At 37.8% G+C, this 23,633-nt stretch overlaps 1 protein-coding gene across 1 annotated transcript in view; it reads right to left on the bottom strand.

Annotated features, from left to right (window-relative positions):
- TPO (thyroid peroxidase) overlaps positions 1-6,741 on the bottom strand; it is a 51,210-nt gene extending 44,469 nt beyond the window's left edge. Inside the window, exons 1-5 of the mRNA XM_065679182.1 lie at positions 6,689-6,741; positions 6,436-6,497; positions 5,529-5,622; positions 2,994-3,075; positions 943-1,112 (exon numbers count right to left, since the gene is read on the bottom strand). Of these exons, the coding sequence (XP_065535254.1) occupies positions 943-1,112; positions 2,994-3,075; positions 5,529-5,622 (346 nt within the window). The 5' untranslated portion in view covers positions 6,436-6,497; positions 6,689-6,741. The remainder of the gene's footprint in view (positions 1-942; positions 1,113-2,993; positions 3,076-5,528; positions 5,623-6,435; positions 6,498-6,688) is intronic.
- Positions 6,742-23,633: the final 16,892 nt, after the last annotated feature.

Here is a 23,633-nt window from a genome sequence, read left to right as displayed (position 1 = left end):
AATTTAGAGAGAAGGATGTCGTGTGGGACAGTGTCAAACGCTTTGCACAAGTCCAGGTAGATGACATCAACTGCTTTACCTTTATCCATCAATTCTGTAACCCCATCATAGAAGGCCACCAAATTATGTATCTTGAAAAATAATGCCATGTTATAACACTAAGAGAATACACATTATAATTCTACAGTTCAATCTGCTGTAAATGATGGAATTAAATTAGAGAAAACCAGCGTGTTTCTGAATTTTTGAGCCTTCCAGACACTAAAGAGGCATCTTGAAATTAATCTGTAGTTAACAGTAACAAGAACTTTACCTTACTTAGACAATTATACATCATTGAATTTTCCAGACTACCTCTCCTGCTTTCTCCATCTAACAGAAAACCCCAACGTTTAAAATAGAAACAAAGTGGAATTAAATGTGTAACAGCAACGCATTATAAAATCAGTTTTAGAAATAAGTATTTTCTTGAAAGAAGGATATTAATAAGGCCATCAATGGCCAGAGGAAGTCCATTTGAAAATGTCATAGATGGACAGAAATTGTATTATTTTATTTGCAGACCCTAAGCCCCAGATGCATTAAACCCAGTGCTGGGGAAGATAGATATCTCACTGAAAACAAGAAACTTGCAACACTGCAGACATGAAAGCTGGTTTATAGGCAATACAAATATACAAGTTCACAGCATTCCAATAGCATAGTGCTGCTCTCCTCAACTACAGGAACACAGCCCACTCTCCAGCAAAGAAAAATGTGAACTACTGATTATGTGAGGTGCTTTTAAGAACAAAAGAGAGGGCATCTTTGCCCCAAGGTGAAGACAAGATATGTACTCCTGCCAACGGTAAAATAAAAGTGAATCTAACCAAACTTTAATCTAAAAGACAACATTCAGAAAATCAACAGGGGTTTTTGCCAATGTCAGTGTACTATATTTACCAGTTGGATGCAATGAGCGTTTGTGCTTCTGGCAAACCTTTTGTTTCAGCACTTGAATTGACATTTCCATTCGTTCTGCTGCTTGGGAAATATCTTGACTCTCTTGTTCAGGAAATTTTGAGAAAGCCAGCAGCAAGGCAGGAGCTGATATTCCCCTTCCTTGGATATTTCTATAATTGAGATAAAAAAACAGAAGTGTTTTGTTTTTTTTTTTTTTTTTAATATATAACATTTTAGAACTTGTTTGAAGCTGTACTTTTCTATGTTGAATATGTTCCCAGTTTAAGACATATTTTGATTGAAGAGTATGCTGGGAAAGCATAGACGAAGACTACTTTGTGGCCTTGTTCTGCAAGGAAAATTCTGTAAAGAAAGGGAATATATGGGGCATATACGCAGCGTTAAGATTGTGAGAAGCCTTAGGATGAGACAGAAACTGTTGGGATGGACAGAGATGGCAGCACAAAGTAGCTGGGAAGACCTTATTCAGGATAATACAAGACTCCTACAATAGACACATTGAAATGAGTAGGTTTTGCTTTCATGCAACATTTAATATCAAATACAATCTCAGTCACTGCAGGTAGATTCACAAATGCGTCAGCAGTTAGGAATCAAGCAATTGCAGTTCATGATAGAGACATGTCTCCTGTCAGAGACTGTCCAAGCACCTGCCTTGCACTGACTAGTTATTTATGGTATATATACTAGTTTCAGCAATTGGTTTAATAGGGCTTCATTAGACAGTTATGTGGCTATACATGTTAGTTTACACCTTGGCATTACCTCTAACATTAAGGAGCTCAGGTTTGATGAGATAATTTCTGTAACATAAACAATAAATATATGAAAAATCCTTTTTATTGTGAGGGTAGTCAGATACTGCAACAGGCTGCCCAGAAAGGTTGTGAAGTCTCCATCTTTGGATATACTCAAAGCCCAAATGGACAGTGTGCTGAGCAATCTGCTCTGGCTGACCCTGTTCTGAGAATAGTACTATCCTAGACAGTTTCCAGATCTCTCTCAACTGCTCTGTGATTCACTACAAGATTTATTTTTTACTCAGCATTGGTTGTCTTACCACTTCCTTTTCATTGGCAGAGGAGCCTTGAGGAAAGAGCATCAGGGAGAACTTCCTTTTTAACTGGAACTCCCAAGTCCTAAACTGACTCTTACAGCTTAGAAAAAAACACTCCAGTCTATTCCATTTCCAGACACGGCCACAGGTTGCAGACATCCTTGAAGCTGAATGGTTAAATTTTTTAGACTCCTGGCTAGTCATCTTGCAACATTTTCATTCCTATAAGAAGATCACTCTCGTAGCATAACTTAGTTCACAAGGGAGCTTTCCTTAAGTTGTTCACTACCCACAGTTCAAGATAAATGTTTTATTTCCTTTCCTTTATCCTTTCATTACATCTGGTTTAGATGGAAAGAGAAACGTGAAACTCACTTTAACAGTCTCATTTAAGGCAATAGGGGTTTGACATATGCCATAGGAATTGCTCCCATTTCACTCTGCACTAGAAAAAAGATTATGAATGTTCAAAACCACATAATGTTCATAAAATTACGATTTTGTGAGCCATGTTAATGGAATGTGCTGTGCTGCTTAGATCAGAAAAACATTCCTGTTTATTTTCATGTTTCTTATTTTTCTCACATTTTAAGAGAGCAATTTATGTCCAAATTTAAATATAGACATATTTATTATTATTAATGGACATATTTATTAATTTATATTATATATAAATTATGTCCAACCAACGAAGCAATTTGCTCCATCCCTGGCGGTGTTCAAATCCAGGTTGGACAGAGCCTTGGGTGACATGGGTTAGTGTGAGGCCCATGGCAGGGGGCTTGGAACTAGATGATCTTAAGGTCCTTTCCAACCCTAACTATTCTATGATTCTACGTGGTGATAACACACAAGGTTATATTGATTCAGGTGATCATAATCTATATGTTTTCTCAAAGAATCAGACTGATCTCAACCTTCTCTGGTATGAAGGGATTTCGCTGAATAAATCCTTCACTTTATTTTTCTTTACCTTTTCAGTGCATAATGCGCAGCATAATCCACTAGACTAGAGCCCTTTTGGATAGCCTCAGTAATGCAGTTACCTTCAGTTTCTTCTCAGTAGAGGAAAAAAAGAAAAGAAAGAGGAATATGTTATTCAATAATTTACATTTAAAACATATACAGGTTTGTAATAGTAAGATATTTGTAATTTTTCCCTTTTAAAATGATCTCCATATTTTAGTGCTCATGAAACTAATGTTGTGGCTTCTGACCTTTCTGAAAGATTAGGTATGAGTAGTAAAACAATTCTTCCCTAATTTATTTGGCTTGAAAAGTTAGACTATCCTTCTGTTTTTTCCAATATAAATCCAGCTATGCACATGTTAAGTAGTACCAAACACAACAGGTCTACCTGAAACATGTGTTTTGCACGTGCAATAATGATTGTTAGGTTTCAGATGTATTTTTCATTAAACCGTCCTTGGATTGATAGCACAAATCCGAGCCTCCCTCACAGGTAGTATGAGCTGGCCTGAGCCACATGAAGAATTCAAGTCAATCTTCAGGTATAATTAACAAACTTTAAAACCTTCTGGGACCTGACAAATACATGAAAGCCTTATTCTCATTTCTCCACGTATGTTTGACTGAAAGATATATGTGAACCTAATAATAGCTCAGCTGTGCTATTTTGCATGGTCCTATCATGGAATACAGATCATTCCTCTTTTGTGTACATCTAGCTTTATATTAAATGAATCAGTCATATTTAAAGCCCAGTGGTTTATTTCTGCACTTTGTGGGATCACCCATTCTTTTCTTAGACAATGACTCATAAATAATAATAGATCACTAACCACCATTTATGTGCAATTGCTCATCATTTATATACAGTGCAATTTTAGGTGACATATTTTACTGTAGTTCATGTTGTGTTATTTCTGTGATTTATTTTTTGAATAGGTCTCTCAGCTCAAGGGACAATAATGTGTGATGAGGAGTAATCTTTCGCAGGCAAAATTCTAGTCCACTCTACTAAAGATCTTTTCAGCATCTAAGCACAGCAGTAGTTATTTCTCTTTTTTCTCTTTTTCACCTGTGTGATAATGATGATTTGTTTAATGTTATACTTCAGATTTCTGTTACATCTGAAAATATTTTTTTGAGGCTATGTTAAAAACCAAGACTGATCCTTGTAGGCCACACAACAGCTAATTATTTTAGAAATTAATATTGGATTATTTTTAATAATTTTAGGAGGTTTACATCCAAGAAATATATTATACTCACAGTATTGTTCATCATGTGATGGTTATTCAGACTCTGATCTAATAGAGAAGATCAACCTGCTGTACTTGAATTTCATTGCCTCTTTCCTTTTCCACTGAAAAGTATGATTCTGGTACCAATGCAATGTCTCAAAAATGTGGTTCTTACAGTAATAAACATAAACATTATCTTGTATTGTTCTTGTATCATTATAGACACTTACTATAAAAAAACCCAACTATGCAGTCCATCCCTTCTGTTTATTTAGTCCATTCTATTTAGTCCATATATATTAATTTTGTTTTAACTAACATACTATATAACTTCATTTTAGACCATGTCTTTCCAAACAATTAATGTGGAAGCTCTAACTAAAGAATCCACTATGGAAAAATATGATTCCCTGTTTCACAGTGATGGTCCAAAAAAGGTTTCCCATTGGAAGAAAGGGCTTGGGGATTGTTTGGTTTTTGTTTGTTTGTTTGTTTGCTTGCTTGTTTATTTTACAATATAAATTTATTTTATTTGAATTGCACACTAACTTCAGGTGAAAACTTTCCTAAGGAACCATATCACCATCCCTTTTGAATCATATCCAGCTACATAATTTAAGATAATTTAAAGGCTGAAATCCTGATTCTTCATCATCTCTCCCTTACTTTAAAGTAAAATTGATCTCTGAAGAATTCTCTTAAAATTCTACCTAGTAACTCATATCTTTAGTCTATTAGATCTAACTAATTTAGATAGAACAGATACAAATAAAATAGCTCTCATGTTTAAAATGTCAAGAGTACATTGTTTGAACATAGGCATTACTGCAATCTGAGATGCGCTAAAATCTCCCTGGTATCTGCAGGGTGCCAGCAAAGGACCCACAGGAAATGTGCTCTCTCGTGGGCCAGCACCAGGGTGCCAGGTGGGACATCCTATAGCAAAGGAGTCTAGCCCAGAATGACTGAATGTAGTGATTGGCAGTCTGGGAAAGAAATCCAGCAGTCAGCTTGTAAACGTCACCTGACATGAATGTCACTAAGAAAGTAAAATCACTCCCAAAGAATATATAATTAAGATACATTATACATACAAATTTTTCCTTTGTGAATTTATGAAGCTGCATTTTAAAAGAAAACACCCATGGAATAATTCTCACAGAAGTCAGATAGTGTATTTTGCACATAAAAAGAGATTAAGCTAAACTGCCATTGCTAAACTGTCTGCAGTGCCAGTGTATTTTCAGCTTAACAGTAGCAGTCCACAAAAGAAAATAACATGCATTTTTTCTGTTACTTACCAAAGAGGATATCTTTGCCTAGCTGAAGGAAAGAAAAGAAAACAGCTGTGAAGGCGATAGCTGCTGAAAATCCCAAAATAATGAACACTTTCATCTACAAGAAAGAAGAGATAATTGTTGACAAAGTACATACCTTCATCGTCTAATTATAAGACATACTATAAATAATTTCCTCATATGGTAAATTTTACTTTAAAATTTGTTTTGTAGCCCCATGTTTGACTATGTTTTTGAAGTTCAAAATATTAATTTTTAGAAACAGCTGTAATTCGGTTTCTCTTTTTTCCTTATTACTTTTTCTCACTTTCAAGAAACTTCTAGCACAAGGAAATACATCATTTTATTTTATAACACAATATGTTCTGACAATATTAGCAACACTTTGCCTATATATTAAAAACTCAGCAACATTTTATCATTCATTTTAAACTTCTCTGTGCACTAACATGATTTGACTGTAAATGTCATTGCACATGAGATAGTGAAACTGGCAAAACTAAAAATATCAATCAGAATCCTCTATACTCCTATCTATGTATAACTGTAGTATCAAGCACAATGAATCTGCTCACATGGCTGACGTGAGCTACATTCTCTGTTTCAGTACATGGATTTTCTGGTAGTTATTACAGCAATGCAAATATATAAACTATCCAATAGGTAACATTTTTCACATGCAATATGTTGATTGGAGATCGAAAGACTTAAAATATCTTTAGCTCCATAATCTATCAGCATGAATAAAGAATAATATCATTCATAAATAATAATAATTCAACTCTAAAAATTCAGGGATGCAATATTGCCCATAGAAACTCAATATGAAAGCAGCCATTCTTTTTACATTTAGTGGTTAATATGATGAATTTCTTTTGAAAAATGACAAGCAAATGTTTTATAGTCTGACCTTTTGTCTGCTGAGGAGATTTTCTTCCACAGTTCTGTACCTTATCGATGGCAGTAACTGTTCTGAAATATGAATGTGAAGTACTTTCTAAGGGCCCAGCTTATGCTATCAGCTTTATGCACTGGTACTCACTCAAGCTTTCACAGTGCAAATGATTTCAAAATCTTTTTGGTCACACTGTGTACCCACAAAGCAGAAACTGACATTAATGCTTGACTTCATTATTATTGTCCTGCTAGACACCAAGAGCTACCTGTGTAGTCAGTTCTGATATCACAGTTGTTTTCATGGAAATGTGAAGGACAAATATTCAGACTGAAAAAGAAAAAAAGAAATATTGCCATGTTACAGAGTAAAGTAAATTCATAGAATCATAGAATGGTTCAGGTTGAAAGGAAGCTTAAAGATCAGTCAACCCCCCTGCCATGTGTGGGTGAGGACACCTTCCACTAGGTCGGGTTGCTCAAAGCCTCATCCAGCCTGTGCCAGTGTCTCACAACCATCACAGGAAAGAACTTCCTAATATCTAATCTAGATCTTTGTTCTTTCAATTTAAAGCCATTCCTCCTTGTTCTGTCACTACATGCCCTTGCAATGAGTCCCTCTCCAGATTTCTTGTAGGCCCTCCGTTTAGGTACTGGTAGGCTGCTCTAAGGTCTCCCCAGAGCTTTCTCCAGGTTGAACAACCCTAGCTCTCTCAGCCTGTCTTTATAGCAGAGGTGCTCCAGCCCTTTGAGTCTGTTCGTGGCCCTCCTCTGGACATAGTCAAACAGGTCCATGACTTTCTTATGTTGGAAGCACCAAAGCTGAATGCAATACCCATACAATTTTTCTGTACCTTCCAACATACACTGGGGTGGTTGAAGTTCCCCAGGAGGGCCAGGGTTTGTAAACAAGGCCATTTCTACCTGTCTATACAGGGCCTCATCCACTCAGTCTTTCAGGTCAGGTGGCCTGCACCTGACCCCCACTATAATGTCACCTGTCTGTGCCCGTCCTTTAATCCCGACCCATAAGCTCTCAGTCAGCAACTCATCCGCCCCCAGAGAGAGTTTCATGCACTCAGCTGCTCATTGACATAGAAGGTGACAACGCCATCCTTATCTTCCCCACCTGAAGAGCCTGTAACCTTCTATTCTAACACTCCAGTCATAGGAACCATCCCACCATGTCTACACGATGCCGGTAAGATCATAGCTCTGCAGGGTGCACACATCTCTAATTGCTCTTGTTTCTTCTAGATGCTATGTGCATTTCCATAGAGGCATTTAATTTGGGCCCACTATGAAGCTGATTACTGGCTGGAGTGGCTGGAATTCCTTTGAAATACTGCTCTTCAGAGGCTCTCCTGCTGACCTGTGACACCCCTCCAGGCTCTGGGCATCCCTTGCTAGCACTGGCATCAAACTAGTAGGAGTGGGACTGATTGAGGTTCCCCTCCTGCAGCAACACAAAATTCTGGGTACACTCTTCATTAGTTCTCTTTGTCAACGTATTTGACAAGAAAGTAACTTTGTGCCCTATTTCTAGCATTGGCACTTTACAAAAATGACATTTTAAACTCAGATTATAACCCTCTGATTGCCCACCAACTTTCTTGCAACACTTCTTGTTTCGTTCTCTTAAATTATTTCACACTTTTCAGTTACCCACATTTATTTAGCTACACTTTCCAACCCTTCTTCTTCCAACCCTGCTTCTAAAGTCAGTATTTTGACCTAGAGGATCTATTTCACTGGGTGGTTTTTTTTTCATTTCCTATATGGGCAGACACATCGGAATACTGGAATCACTACTGAGGACTCCCTAATTTAGTCTTGCTGGTGTCGACAGGGAGATCACAAGGTGGAGCCAAAGATCATTGTTTTGATCTCTGCCATAGGTAGTAAGTAAAGTAGGGGCTGGGTAGCAGGGAGTGTACTGAAGCTTGTTTCTGTGTTATAATGGTGGTGAAAGGAAACCTATGGGCATGTGAAAGGAATGGAGGAAAAAAATCAAGGTTGTTATTACAGCAAACTTATGTTCAGGAATATCATCTATAACCTATTCAATGAAAAGGTGAGTGGACACGGATGAAAAGTAAGCACAGAGTAAAGGTAAACAGACCTCTACTGGAAACGTAAGCTTATGCTCCTTGGTTGAGAGCTTAAAGCTTGCAGACAAGAAGTCAAACATGCAATGCCTCTTTAAGGCCATTCCAAATTATAAATCTCTTAAGGTTGTTTCCTTACCTAAGAAGGTTGATTTGCTCTGTGGCACAGCAAAGCATGAGACAAGCAGATCCATTCCAAACACCTAACAGAATAAGGAGCTTCACCTGTATGCTTTCATGTATTTCACATGTATCACAGGTTTCATATCTGAGAGTTCAGGGGATTTCTTAAAGTAAAAAACAGGTCTGATTTTCTTTGCAGTTTCACAGGCAAAAATCAAAGCTTCCCATTTAGTTCAAGAAGATGCTATCTACATCAAAGTTTGTTTAAATAAGGATCTCAAACTTTGCTCATTGGCTGCAATTGAAGTATCTGTCAACAGTGGGCTTTAAGTGATTGCATGCAGACAATTGATCTGTGATGAAAAATTTGAATGGCAACATCTCTTTTGTGTTTTCCCGATTTTAGAGTATAGACGTTTAATTCCCCACTGAGCCTCAAATACAATTTTAGTTAGAACATGTGGGAAGTCTTAATTACACTGGACTGACACAGACTTATGCAATTGTACTCCCATTCTTACTGGAGTTCATCCAGAATCCTGTTATTGACATCTGCTGAAAGAGGGTTATGAGGGCAAAATTTAATGACTAAAGAACAACCTTAATTTTCTGAATCCGAGATTCATATATTGCCTAAACATCAGTGCAGACTATTTGGATTAATATCTTGCTGAATGTATCCCCATGAACAAATTTGCTGTTAGCTGTCTGTCTTAATCTATTCCTTCTGCATAAAGGGTGCCAGACCTTTGTGCCCAGCAGTGAAACTGCACGGATTAATGACTGTCTAAACATGGAGTACAAGACAAGTATAAAACAGTCACTATGCTAAACAGCAATGTTAAGAAAAGCAGCACTGAATCTTAGCAGTTAACCATATTAATATAATTAAGTTTTTAAGTGACTCATTCAGTTTGTTGTATTCCCAAGATTTGAATCTGCACATGAAGAGGAGTATCGTATCTGCATTCTTAAAAGTCAAAGACCTATAAAATATATCTTTGAGTTGTTGATAAAAAGGTAATTCTGTTCAAGGAAATAGCCCAAAACAAGAGAATATCTGATTATTCACACATAGGAAATTCTGCAGACCTACTTTCGTATCCAAAAAAAATTATCCCATACTTAAAATATTATGCAATTGCAACTGATGTTTGGTACAGGGAACAGCCATATTTCTATAACCACAGGGCAACTCTTACGTTTGTACTGTACTAGTCTGCGGCTCTACTAGGCTCTCTGAGGCATCGTCAGTTCTTACAAGCATTGGATTAGAATGAGAGACCTCCAAGATAAAATCCATGCTGCTGCAGGAGCTATTTTTGATAGCAAATTACACTGTTTCGTAGTATTTAGTGGCAATCCTGGGCACTAGCATGGCATGAAAGACACTGTGTTAATATGGATGTCTAATCTATAATAGAAAAAATATTCTCTGATCTCTTCTGGTTATTAAAATTCCAAGAACACTCTTTTGCAAGAGGAGAGGCAAAAAGTGCATATAACTGCACAATACTCCAACAAAAACAATTATGCTGAAGTTCCATCTTAACATAATACAAACAACAGCAACTAGTTTCATCCTAGTTACTTCATCAAAGTGTCACCGAGTCAAAAAATGCAAGGAAAGGGTGGAAGTATTTGAGTAGGAGAGAAAAATTTAACTGGGTTTCATCAATACCATGACTTTTAGTCGCTTTAAGTACTTAGGTTTTCTTTCTGGAATTATTTCCATTTTATTGGAAACAATAATAATAATAATAATAATAATAATAATAATAATAATAATAATAATTAGAAATACCTTGCAGAGGTCTCTGAAGCCAGAAATGGGATGAAGAGACTTAATAGCTGGTGATCATACACTGTCTACTGTAGTACAGAACTAAGGGTCAAGTAGGTGTCAGGCTAAAAAGAAGCAAAAATTAAGCCATTATTTAGACAACACATAGTTAAACCATGGAACAGCTCCTGTCAAGAAGTTGTGGTAAAAAAAATCATAGATATTTCATAGAAAAATAAAAATTATTTATATAAAAAATTCATAGAAGTGTGCTGACAATTTTATGGAATAAAAATATATAAAAGCCTATGAGACAGAAGATTTGCACCAGGAACCCCCTGCATCCCAAACTGACAATGGCTGGAACTTTTCTTGTCCTCGTTTTACAGGCTTCCTTCAGCACTAACTGTTGCTGCTTGCCAAATGCAAAATACAAAGCTAACCAGCTCTTAGGACTGATTTTTATGGTTTATGTGTAGAATTGAAGCTTGCCTTAACTGGTACATGTAGCTGTCTTAAATTGAAGGATAAATAAGTGAAAAAATACATCTACATACGGTGGCTAAATAGTTCTATAGTAATGGAATAGTTCAGATATTATTCCAATCTTTTTACAATAGACTGGGGGGTTATCTATCTGTCTGTCTGTCTATCTCTCTCCTTTTTTTTTACTCAGGCTGTGTGTTTGAAATGTTGTCACATCATTAACAACTGGTTAAAAAGATGAGGAAATAAACTGAAGAAGGCCAGCAAATAGCTAAATGGCTGGCTGCAGTAATTAACAGCATCCAGATTAGCAGCAAGTACTATAAGCAAAGAAGGAAGAGCTTTGAACCTTTACTCTTGCAAAGAGTAGGCTTGAAGAAGGAACAAGCAGACTGCTATCTGGAAGTGTGATGGTCTGTGGTTGAATAAATTATATATCCATCTAGATAACTTGATTTCTAGTTTTTCAAATACCATGCTTGTCCTCTAAAATAATGTCTCTGCCTTTGCAGATTAGCTATGGTCTCATCCTGAAGAAGTTGTTCCAGGCTGGTGGAATGTTTCTTATATATTTGTCTTTCCTTAGGCTAATGATTTGCCTTGAATAAGATCAAAAGGATTTGGTCATTATATAGTAGTCTATGATGCTGAAATCACGTTCTCAGATGAATTATTCTTCTCAGAAACAGGTGGAATATAATATGTAAATAACTACAACTGCTGAAATTCAGTGAACATTAACTGAATAAATCTATAGACCACAACATTATCTTCTTAACAGGTTGTTTTAAACCCAAATTGACATTATATGTCATGCAAGCAAACAATATCTAACACTCAAGTTACAGAATGTATTCCTAAGAATTTTTAATGTTGTGGTGTGGTTTATTATACTCCGAAATAATGCAGAACAAGACTCTGTAAAGGTAAATTTAGCTGCAGAGGAGAGTCCACTCGATTTCTTGTGTCTGTATATTACTGTTTGAAAACTCTGCCTTAACTAAAGAGCAAATTATGATTTATATGGAAGAATGTGGAAGAGATGAACAATTTTTAATATCTATAGAAGGTCTGAATTTCAGTGGCTAAAATCACGAAAAAATTTCTTTTTAAAATGAGACAGAAAACTAATCCTTCTTGATGAAGCACTGATTTCAGACCAAACTCAATCTCTTTCAGACAGATGACAAGCTTAATGGTGAAATTTCTGCCTTCTTACAACACGTGGCCTTCTTGCAGAGGCCACAGAAGTATCATATAATGAGGTTTATATCCTGGAATTAAGGATAGTAGGCAGACACATGATGTCATATAGCCGTAAAGCTGATCAAATACTAATGAGATAACAATTATGAAGTTTTGTAACTTAGCAGTAAAACAGAAGTTGATTAGGAAAATAAAAACAATGACCATGTAATAAAAGTATGACAGACCAATTCTAGTATTTTGCCTGCTGTGAGTGAGGCACTCAGCATGGTCAGTAACAAATCCACAAGAAGATTAAAGATTCCAGAGGAAAAACTGGGGCGGTGCCAGTACTGAGTGTGATTTGGCAGATGTTCCTGTCCTCTTGCAGTGCTTTGCAATGAATGAAATATACTGTGAATATTTCCATGGTGGGAACCATGACATATGGATCTCTCACCTCAGAAGCTCCTTGGATAGCAGTAGGAACTGGACCAATGTCTTTCAACGCCTGCCTCCCAACACCAAGTTACTGTAAAAATCCAAGCAGTGGAAGCATATTTTATATGCCCATGATTCAAAAGAAAATAAAAAGGGGGCTTAGTCAAAGTGCTCAAGGAAAATAAGACGAATAGAGAAATAAGAGGAGCAGAGAATCATGACTGGAGAGGGACTCTACCTTGCAATGAGCAGTGCCAATGTTGTACCATCAAGTACGTTTTATGGTAGTTGTGTGTTCTCAACTGTTCTTACTATCTGGCTCAGGTCTCTCAGTATGACAGCACTGGTACATCCCACTCTGAGCTTTATTCTTCTCTATGCTGTCCAAAAAGCCTGGCTTTATTTTCTAGGCTGGATACATTTCCCAGTTGGACACTACAAGCTGTCAAGCTGATGAGGAAGCCCCTCTGTGAGCACAAATGTTCTAATAACTTCGAAAACAGCTCTTGAATTCACCCTCACACTTAAATGTTTTTGGCAAGTCTGATTTAGTGAATTACCTGGTAGGCTGCATTTTCCCAAACATGGCATTGACTTCCAAATTTATTTTTATTATTTATTTTAAATTAGTATTTTAATTAATTCAGAGATAAAGGAAATGGTAGCTATTAACACAGTAAGAAATTCAGAGGTGGAATTGTCAGTTTGGAGAAAGAGGTAATAAAAGGAAGGAAACAGGCAGTGAAAAATTAGACTTCTATTCAGTAAATCAAGTAATAAAAGAATCTCTCAAGATGGCCACCAGCTCATTAGATGGATTGTTCACTAGACACATCCTACATTATAAACACATTTTGTTAATTGAAAAACACATTTTAAATCTAATGAGATACTCTTGAACTGTTTTCATCCAAGTTCATATTCACTCAGGCAAATGAGCATGCTTCTGAATTAATCTCCAAATTTCCATTAGTCTGTCACAAATCAGGAAAGTAAATGATCTGAAGAAGTTAAATGAAACATTCTTCATGAGTGCTGGTATTAAGAGGTTACACAGCACTACTCTCTGGGACATTTAGTTTTCAAGTGAGCCTTATGACAGTAATAAAAACATCTTGGAAATTTGACGTCATGTCAAGATTTCACAAATCTTGAGCTGTTATTTTAAATGCCTTAATGAGTTTGAAGCATTCTGTAGCTATAAAATTATGTTTTAGAAAGCTCTCAGACTAAGTAAACAAGAGATGTTATAGCTTTCTTATTTTTATGTTGAAACAACAAGGTGGAAAAGGCATATGAGAATTATCACATGCAGCATTCAATAATAACTAATAACAAGAATGAAACCCATCATATTTAAATGAATGTAATGAGAATCAACATTTTGTAAACAATTAAGCAGAGGTTACCAAGTAGCTGAAGGAACAGGTAAGACTATGTGCGTGAGTGTGTGTGCATTTGTATGTATGTGTGTATATATACATACACAACAAAAGAACTAATTTTTCACTGACATCTTCATATCTGAATTGAATCAAAATTAGTAATAGATACTGTGTTAGACTGAAAGGTCCAAGAAAAACATTTCAATATGGCCAAGTATAAGATGATGTCTTTGGAAATAAATTGTGCAGAAAATACACACATGATTAAAAGAATCTTAAAATCTGTGGCTCAGGAGAAGAAAACGAAGATACAAAGGAATCATCACTGATTCTTAACAGACATTTCAGGTTAATGCTCTGGCAAAACAAAATAATTGCTGCCCCTAAGATGTAAATAAGAATTAAAAAGACACAACACCCACCCCCCTCCCCAAACACCCCCAAAACCCAAACATGGTTCTGGTGTCAACGTATGCGGTTGATAACACTACTACAAGTTCATCACGTCCTCTTCTGCAGTCTGGATGTGGTGAGTAAGCTTTAAAAATGTGAGGTTTAAAGCAGTGAAGGCGCTTGGTCTGGTGAGAAAACGCTGAAGATTCACATCTGATGTGGTTGGGCATTTCCACTTAGGGAAAAAACCCTATATGGAGCAAGTTCTCAATTTTGCAGAAAAAGGTCTAGGAAGATATGATACCTCTGAGCTGTACTGGAGTTAAACAACCTTGACCATGAAATAAAACATAACTTGTAAGTAGCAAAAATACCCAATTCAAAATTGAAAGTGGTTACAAGGGTGTACAGTGAGGAAGAAAAAGAAGCAGGAAAGCTTTCTGCACGGGGCACTGGGCCCTTGTGTATGCCCTGCTTCAGGGCTCTCACATACAATTCCCTTGGGTACCAGTGACCAGTACTGTAGCACCAGCACTGTGTGAGGAGTACATATCCAAGAGCTGACGGAAAGAATAACATATTTGTGCCTATCCTAACCTTTTCACCACTCCTCCTGCAGACTGGTAGCTTACACCTACCCCTGCCCTCCCCATCTTCCCCAGTCCGTCTCCTGCCTGGCTTCCCAGCCCTGCTCTGCTGTGGGCAGTGAGGAGCATCTCCTGGGCAGCCCCCTGTTGATAACCACCTGGTTGGCTGACTTTTTAACCACCAGCTTAATGCAGGGTGTCTGGTAGCATGTAGGCTGTTAATTAGGGGTAGGCTGGGATGGGTCTTGCCTGGCAGATCAGCTTATGTGTATACTGCTGTAAACTACCAGGACATTTTTGCATATTGCTATGGGTACCACGGTTAGAAAATATTTAACTCTGATTTTGGCAACAAAGTACCCCTTATTTCTTTAGTTATGCAGTTGTTCCCTGATGCACAAGGTAGCCCTTTTTTTGGCTGACAAAAACAGACCGCTGAAGTAGTCAGATCAATGTTATTTGACAGCTGAATTGCTTGCCGTCTGAGAGAATCACAGTTCCTATCAGAAATAATTACATTTGTGTAAATGAGAAATAAATGTTTACAAGAAATGTCCTTTGGTATGAAACAACTTTTGTAGATGTATTTTGGTAGCACACTGGCAAGGTGTACTCCCTAAAAGAGCTCTAAACTTATTTCATTGCACTGCTGAATGCACTCAAAATACATACCTATGTCACTGTAATATAAGTGCTATAGGTCCATACCATGTTGTGTACTGTGTAATATTGCACCATTTTGATACTCAGCTCTTCTTTCTAGTTTTCAGCAATGGTGTCAAGGATCAAACAACTTCTCATTCAAAAGGCACACACAGAAGACATGGATGCCCTTCTCTAGTACAAGGTACTGTTGCCATATGTATACAAACACTGGAATCTCTGGGATGGAAAGCTGCTTCTGTAAATTAAATGCATATGAAACACTAGAGCTTTCATCTGTACTATTGTAAATCTCCAAATCAAGATGAGTGTAGCTAAACTGCGTGTAACAGTGCCTGGCCCATGCTAATTCTTTAGCCATGTCTAGGGGCTATTCAGCAGACCATTGGCTGGCCTGGGGCAAAATCATATCAGAGACAATTTTCACAATTTTACCTTAGGGATAATCATGACTCTGATCCTGAACATTTCTTGATACACTTTAATTTACCAGTATTGAGATAATGAAAGGGTCTTTGCTAGAGAAACAGCTGGGTTAAAAAAGGGTGCTCTCTAATCAGTTTTTCAAGGTGATTGAATGTGGCCAGCATAGAAGAGAGAAGCATCTCATACTCTTCACTGTGATGCCATAGACCTAGTAACATGCCCAGGCTTTCCTGATGGCCACTCTGTAGGACAAAATGAACTTTCCAGAGCTCTGACATGAGGACACAATTAATCAATTTGGTATGAGTATTCATCCATAAATAAGGACTCACTATCTGACAGGACCAGTAGAAGCTTTGGGATATGACAAATATAATGTAGTACTTTTGAAGGACCATGAATAAGAAATTACTCCCCTACCTGCAGAAATTATTAAGCAGTCTGTAGTTGTGTGCATAAATCATATAAATGTGTTTATAATCTTCATATATCTTTTAGAACCAAATAATATCATGACACCAGGTAGCTTTTCTTAATATACATAAATCTTGGAATGATGCCCATATTCTCTTTCCCCTGAGGCACAGAGAAGTTTAGATACTCAACTTCTTTTCAGTTGCTACTTTACTGTGATAGCACTTAGATACCTGAATTTGTGCTAATTAAAACTCAGCAAATTTGTGTGCCTGTACAACTAGCTGGCAGTGTAACATAGGGCCCTAACAGCCTGTGAACTGGGGAGGCAATACTCACTCTCACCAGTTGTTTCTTTCCAAGTTTTTGCATAACAGATGAAAACAGTGGCCTACTGTCAACTGTTTGGGCACAGAGGAAAGTCATCCACACACCAGGAAAAGCAGTGGGGAGAAAAGGAAGACGCTGATGAGTGCAGATCTCGTATTTCTCAGAAATTTGGCTAGCGAAGGAGTATGCCCTGACTGCTCTGAATTAACCCTTTAAGATCTCATTTGAGATAAAGAAAGCCTTCTTCATTTGTTGATGCAGTGAATATATTTACCATATCAAAAAGGTGACTTTTATGCATGGTTGCATAAAAGATGTTAAATACTCCATTTTCATGTCAACATTAGCTCAGTATGAGTAGAGATGGTAAATACACCACTACCATGTCAACATTAGCTTAATGGAAGCAAAGTTCTGGTGGCATAGGAAGCACGTCTTTGGTAATGTGACGTACTCTGTCAGGGAGAGAGATTAGCACAGGCTGGGAAAGGCAGATGCAAGAAGATTACAAGAAGGTAGAAGATGGCAGAAAGAGTGGGTATATCCTTTGAATGGGGAACATGCAAAAAGTAGCAATGGTAATGGGTAGAAAAAGGCATAACTTTCCTGGAATTCTGCCTGCGCCAGTCACAGTAATTATATGGCAGGATGAAGCTGCCAGCAGCAATATTTGTTTTCTGTGCAATAGTCAGGCTGTAGTATAGATAATTAGAAGGCAGATGGCTAGAGCCCCAGGGGGACCATAGTATGTGAAGACTTTTGCACTCCACTGCTTGTGCCACAACATTCTTTTTAAAATAGTGCATGCTCCAGGTCTGGGTAATGGTTTCACAGATGCTTCATCTTGGTTTCAGGACTGCAGATGTAGGAAAGTTTCTCTGAGAGCCACGAAGGAGATGTTCATGAAGCTGTGGATGTTCCAGTATGTGTAACCTTGTATAGGTGCACAATATGCTCCTTTAACTCTCAGAATGCCAGGGACATATAGTCAGTATGGGAATTCAAGCAGGAGGGTGCAAAAGACAGTGAGCTCATCTTTTTCCTTAAGTGCCCAGTACTTTATGGGTCACATTATACAGTGAGCTGACTGGTTTGCTCAATTTTTAGACTGCTGAATTTGGATCTGAGATCTGGAGGCCAGATGCTGTTTTAGATGCTAGAAGGTTGAACAGGCATGGGCAAAACGTACCTCAGTTAAAAGTATTATTAGTAACATTCTATGTCTAATAGTACTTTTTCTGTATTTCAGAGTATATTGTATCGATCAGCTACAATGGCTCTCAAGAATAAAATGCGTGCTTGCAGAAAGAAGTAGGTAAGAATGAGCTGGCAAAGGACAATTAGTCAAGAGGCCTTGGGTATGCTTAGATACAATACTTGTGCAAAAATACAGTTGTGGTCACTTATTTAAACCTGCTTCATGTGTCAACTGTTAAGCTGACCTGTGTGTATAAGGTGTTATATTCAGGTAGCTCTGCACCATTTACAGACTGCTCTCTCTGCTTTTCCTCACTAGTTTCTGTTGGAACTCCCAATTATTTTCTCCTCTTTCCAGCTGTATTTTACCTTGATCTCATTTACAGCCTGAAGCTTTGCTTTTTTGCCAGGTTCCCCATATTGGCCAAAGCTTTGAGTTATAGCTGTCTCATCCTTTCCTTAAAGTGAGTACACCTAATCACTAGAGTGAGTTGCATAAGGGCACAAATTACAAAAGGACAGATCTGAAAGTAGGTAAGATTTAAATATTCTGGGCAAGACATTCAAATACAAAACTCTATCAACTCATCTGCATCACCAGGCAATGTCTTACCTTACAACAAGCCCTCTTTGACAGAGCAATATTCAGTGTTTTTTCCATCCTGCTTCCTCACCATTACCTCATTCCCCCCACCCTCCCCAGCCATGCACAAATCAGTATGCTCAGTGTTAATATTTGAAAGGGGACACCGCTCTTGTGTCTCAATCAAAGCAACAGGCATTTGCCACTTTTCCAGGCCAGGACACCCCTCCCTCCATCCCTTCCCTCACTTACCTTTACCTCTCTCACTGTCTTCATGCCAGTCCCTCTTGCTGATCCCACCTTTCTATTTCTGTTTTTCCAAACCTGACCCTCCACTTGCTCTGTCTTTCTTCATCCTCTCTGTTTTGTCTCACATTTGTCCTTACCCTCCTTCTGTCCTGGGTCTCTAATTGTCACAACCATTCTCCTGATTTCTGTCACAGAAACAGGAAGGGTCTTGCATGCTTTAAAAACCATGAAAGGGTAATACTTCATGCTAGTTAGATAAACATCCTTAAAGAAAAATCCTTTGATTTTGTAGTACTCCCTTTCAAACTGTCAGACTGGTGTGGGTCTGCAGGAAGGACCTGGGGCTGCTGGGTTGGGAACTACCCACTGAGTACAAGAAAAGACTGTTCTGCAAATCTGAGCTTGCTGCTACTTCTAAGATGAATGGATGGGCTTTTATACCGGCTCTGTGCTGGGTAGGCAATAAGTATTTAATGCGATGGGAGATTCACAGATGGTGGAGATACTGAACAAGCAGTCTTAAGCTCTTCTCTACTTCTGATACTATCAAGTAGAGTTCCCACTTCGGATGCACAAAAAGTTGCACCTGAATCATTAAACAAGGCTGTGTATGAACAACAAAGTCCAGCTCTCAGAAGAAAGAAAAGGAATATAACCTCTTTTCTTTGTGTACTTAAAAATTAACCTACCATTTCTCTGACAGGTGCAACACTACAGTTCTTGAGTTCATGAGCTGCAGTGAAGACTGAGTATGACCTTATTTAGCAGAGGTGAATTCTGAAGAACAGCTCCCTTTCTTTGAAAAAGTCAGGAAGTTTACAACTAACAGCAACCATTAAAAATCCTAAGAACAAAAGAAATGTGATTACTTTAAAATTAGCCACTTGTAAACATTTTTTTCCCTGCAGTTGAAAGTAACCACCATTTTTTCCTAATCAGCAGGATTTTTTTTTCTGTTTTAAGCTACATACTGCAGAAAATAACTCAGCCTGTCATTCCAAGCATAAAGTAGAACAAACCATCTGATATAGTTAATATAATTCAGCGCAAAGCAATTACATCTATTACCATGAGAAGCACAATTTACTACCACAGGGAAGTGAAAAAGTCTAACATGTCAGAGTAAAATGTAATTTAAGCTGCACATAAATGAGACATTCCTCCAGTTTCTGCAGTTTTCTCTTTGGAAGGGGACCAAAGATCAGGATTACACCTCCCCAGATGATTGCCCTGCCTGTCGGGTTACCAAAGCTTGCACTTTAACCTGTGCTTACTCTCCTTCTCCAGCAAATCTGCCTCTTCCCCTCGACAGTGGCACAACCTCCACAGGAGGCCAAAAAGTGCTGCCATTCACAGCAGACTCTTGTGATGAAGAACACTGCAACCAGGGACTCTGACACATGTTGACACAAGAAGTTGCTTAAATAGCATGCAGCCCACCTGGCTATCTGCTCTGCTCCTCCTGTCTTTCCTTCACTGCTGCTTCTTAAAGGCTGCATTACTGAAATAGGCTCTTTTAGGGGCTGTTGGAGTTAAAATGCCAGACTGTGACACACAATGCAGGCACATATTCTCCTCTGCTGCCTCTTCTCAGGGAGTAGCCCTGAGCAGGGAAGGTGGACAGGCAGGAAATGATACCATTTAAAAACCTAGCTGCTCTAGGAGCTTGCTTGTTAAAAGAACATTTTTCCCTCTGGCCCCAGTGCTGTAATCAACAGGCAGTAAAAACCCAGCCACAAGTGGGAAGGGTCACTCTGCCCCTTCCTGCCTTTCAGAACATATTTTAATAGAAAGGGCAGCTGTCACACCCTTTTGTGAAGAGAGTGGTCTGACTGCACTCTGAAAAGGCACTATAGTATCAAGCCTTTCCCCGGCCCAAGCAGCCTTCCTCCTAATTCTTTGCCCTCTGTTTACAAGGAGAGCATATCAGCATACATGGAAATTTGGGGTATTAAGGTTGTTTAAAGATTTACAGCCTTCAGATTTGTTGACAGACAGAAGACTTTCGATGGTTACTTTTCCAAACTCTACTTTCAGTTTAGTTGTCTAAGTCTCACTTTGGATACGCATTTGTGGTATGAGGGTACCTCTTGATTCAAAGATTAAGAGATTACTTAGTCTTTGACTAAGGAGTGACTGAAACATGTTAATTGTTTACAGGCTAGCTTTGATTAAACTGTATTGACATTATCTAAGAAAGCAAGCTCAGCTCCATTGCTATCACATACTGTTTTTCTTTTAGGTTTAACTTCAGGATTTATTTTTCAAAACATATTCTCGAAATACTTAGGAAACGTTTCTTTTTACAGTTAATGGTACCTACAGGTGGACGATTCCACTATTAACAACATGAGTATCACCTACATGGTGGTAAATGTGTTTTCTTCTTAGGGACTAGATATACTAGAAGACTTAAAATAGTTTATAAACCTCTACCAAAGGCCCTTTTTCTATTCATCTACCAAGTAGATTTGACAGTGATCCTAATGTGTCACATTTTTCTCTGTTAGCAAAACAAGGAATGTGTCTAAAAGAAATCTCAAATTAAAAATCTGAACTTTGTCCAGCTTTGAAGGCTGCAGACATTTCGCTGTTTAGCACCTTTCCCTTCAGGATTTCAGCACTGATGTCTCACTGAAACAAATGTATATCACGGTCATTGTGTCTCTCAGTAAATCTCTACTGGCTGCATTTAAACCATGAGAAGTGGGAGTGCTTCTAGTTCCTTATTCCACATTACTGGCAAAGGACAGACCTTGATTCTCTTTTCACTTGTCTAAGGCTGAAACCACTTGTTTTGCATTCCTCCCTCCATACCTTGATTTCCATGGCCAAAATTGGTCTTCACGGCTGAAGGAAGCTGCTGTGACCAGGTCCGTTTGCAGATTGATCTTAAGGACTGCGAGCTGTACCATGGATCACACCTAGGCTTCATCATAACAACTAGATCAAGTCCATGATGATTTATTAAGTAAAAGGTGAAATGTGACTAAGTCCTTTACTGATCCAATTACAAAACTTTCATTTTAAAAATTAAAAAACCCACCAAAATCACTTATGATAAAATATAAACCTCAAATAGCTGCTAACAAATCCTTTATATTTATTTTATAAATGAGAAAGAAACACTGATGAGCAATAAATTATTTATTCAAAAACATCTATGCAAAATAACACTCTTTGAGATAAACACTTTTACATTTTTAAAGTGCATCTCTTCATTACTACAATATTTGATTTACTAATTTACACTGTACATTCATAATTTATAAAAAAAATAATTGGTGAATATTTTTCCAGTTGGATGTTAATAACAGTGACAGGGAGCACATATTCCATTATAGAAATAACTTCTGAAGTGTGTACATATACAAACTATTCATAACCAGATGTAAAGACAACACTGTGACAATTAGTAAGGGTATCACTAGAAAGTGGAATTATAGTATACCGTACGATAATAGGTTCTCTTGTTATAAAAGGTTATTTAAAAATGCAAAATATATACACTCTGCCTTTATATTACTTCCTAATTTAATCTTTCCTACTTATTAAATACCTTTCTGACTTTCTGAACAGATAAAATTACAGTAATTTTACACTATGTAAATCTACAATCATGCACATGTTGCAAGGCTGCATTTACAACAAAAGAACAAAAGCAAAGCTACACACACAAAAATATACTGCATTTCAGATGCCTTTTTTTAATTTGCCAACTGAAATACATAAAATGTGTAATGAAATATGTAACAAATAACGTGATGTGAAACATTATGAATATGAAAAATATTCTTAATTTTTCCTTGTCTGTTAATTATGGGATTACCTCTAATTAGTTGCCTACATGAAGATGATCCCATTTATAGCATTGTTTTCTTGCACAAAATTTTGGCCCTCAATAAGGAAAAGAAACCTGTGATATGCAAAACCTCAAGTAATATCTACAAACTTTTAACTCCCACAAGGCCAAGATGAACAACATTCAAACATTCTCTACGTGTCTGTATAGAAATATCATATCCATTTAGGTCTGGCTCTATTATGAAATAATGCATTTTTAGGACAGAGATAGTGGATTGTCAGGACATATTTACTGGCTGCAAAAGATAATACTAATTCAAGTGTTCTTCTTCTTAAAAAAGAAGTTCTGAGTTCATGTTTTGTAAAGACCTAAAATTGAAAATCTGGTGCTAATTACTTTCTGTAACTCATCTTGATCTTTTTTTTTTTTTTCCCATGCCAGAGATTTCAGTACGCTTGATCTTTCAAAATTTATGTCAATTACTGAAGAAAAGATGATCTTTCCCTTTCAATAACAAAAGATTTACAGGATTCCTTAAAGAAGAGATTCAGAGAAGCCCTGCGGAGAAGGACTTGGGGGTGCTGGTTGATGAGAAAATGAACATGCGCCAGCAGTGTGCGCTCGCAGCCCAGAAAGCCAACCGTATCCTGGGCTGCATCAAAAGGAGCGTGACCAGCAGGTCGAAGGAGGTGATCCTGCCCCTCTACTCTGCTCTTGTGAGACCTCACCTGGAGTATTGTGTGCAGTTCTGGTGTCCTCAACATAAAAAGGACATGGAACTGCTGGAACAAGTCCAGAGGAGGGCCACGAGGATGATCAGGGACTGGAGCACCTCCCGTATGAAGACAGGCTGAGAAAGTTGGGGCTGTTCAGCCTGGAGAAGAGGAGGCTGCGTGGAGACCTCATAGCAGCCTTCCAGTATCTGAAGGGGGCCTATAGGGATGCTGGGGTGGGACTCTTTGTCAGGGACTGTAGTGACAGGACAAGGGGTGACAGGTTAAAATTGAAACAGGGGAAGTTTAGATTGGATATAAGGAAGAAATTCTTTCCTGTTAG

Source organism: Lathamus discolor, chromosome 5, assembly GCF_037157495.1.
Source record: "Lathamus discolor isolate bLatDis1 chromosome 5, bLatDis1.hap1, whole genome shotgun sequence".
Classification (NCBI taxonomy): Eukaryota; Metazoa; Chordata; class Aves; order Psittaciformes; family Psittacidae; genus Lathamus; species Lathamus discolor.
This window is presented reverse-complemented; position numbering and strand designations above follow the sequence as displayed.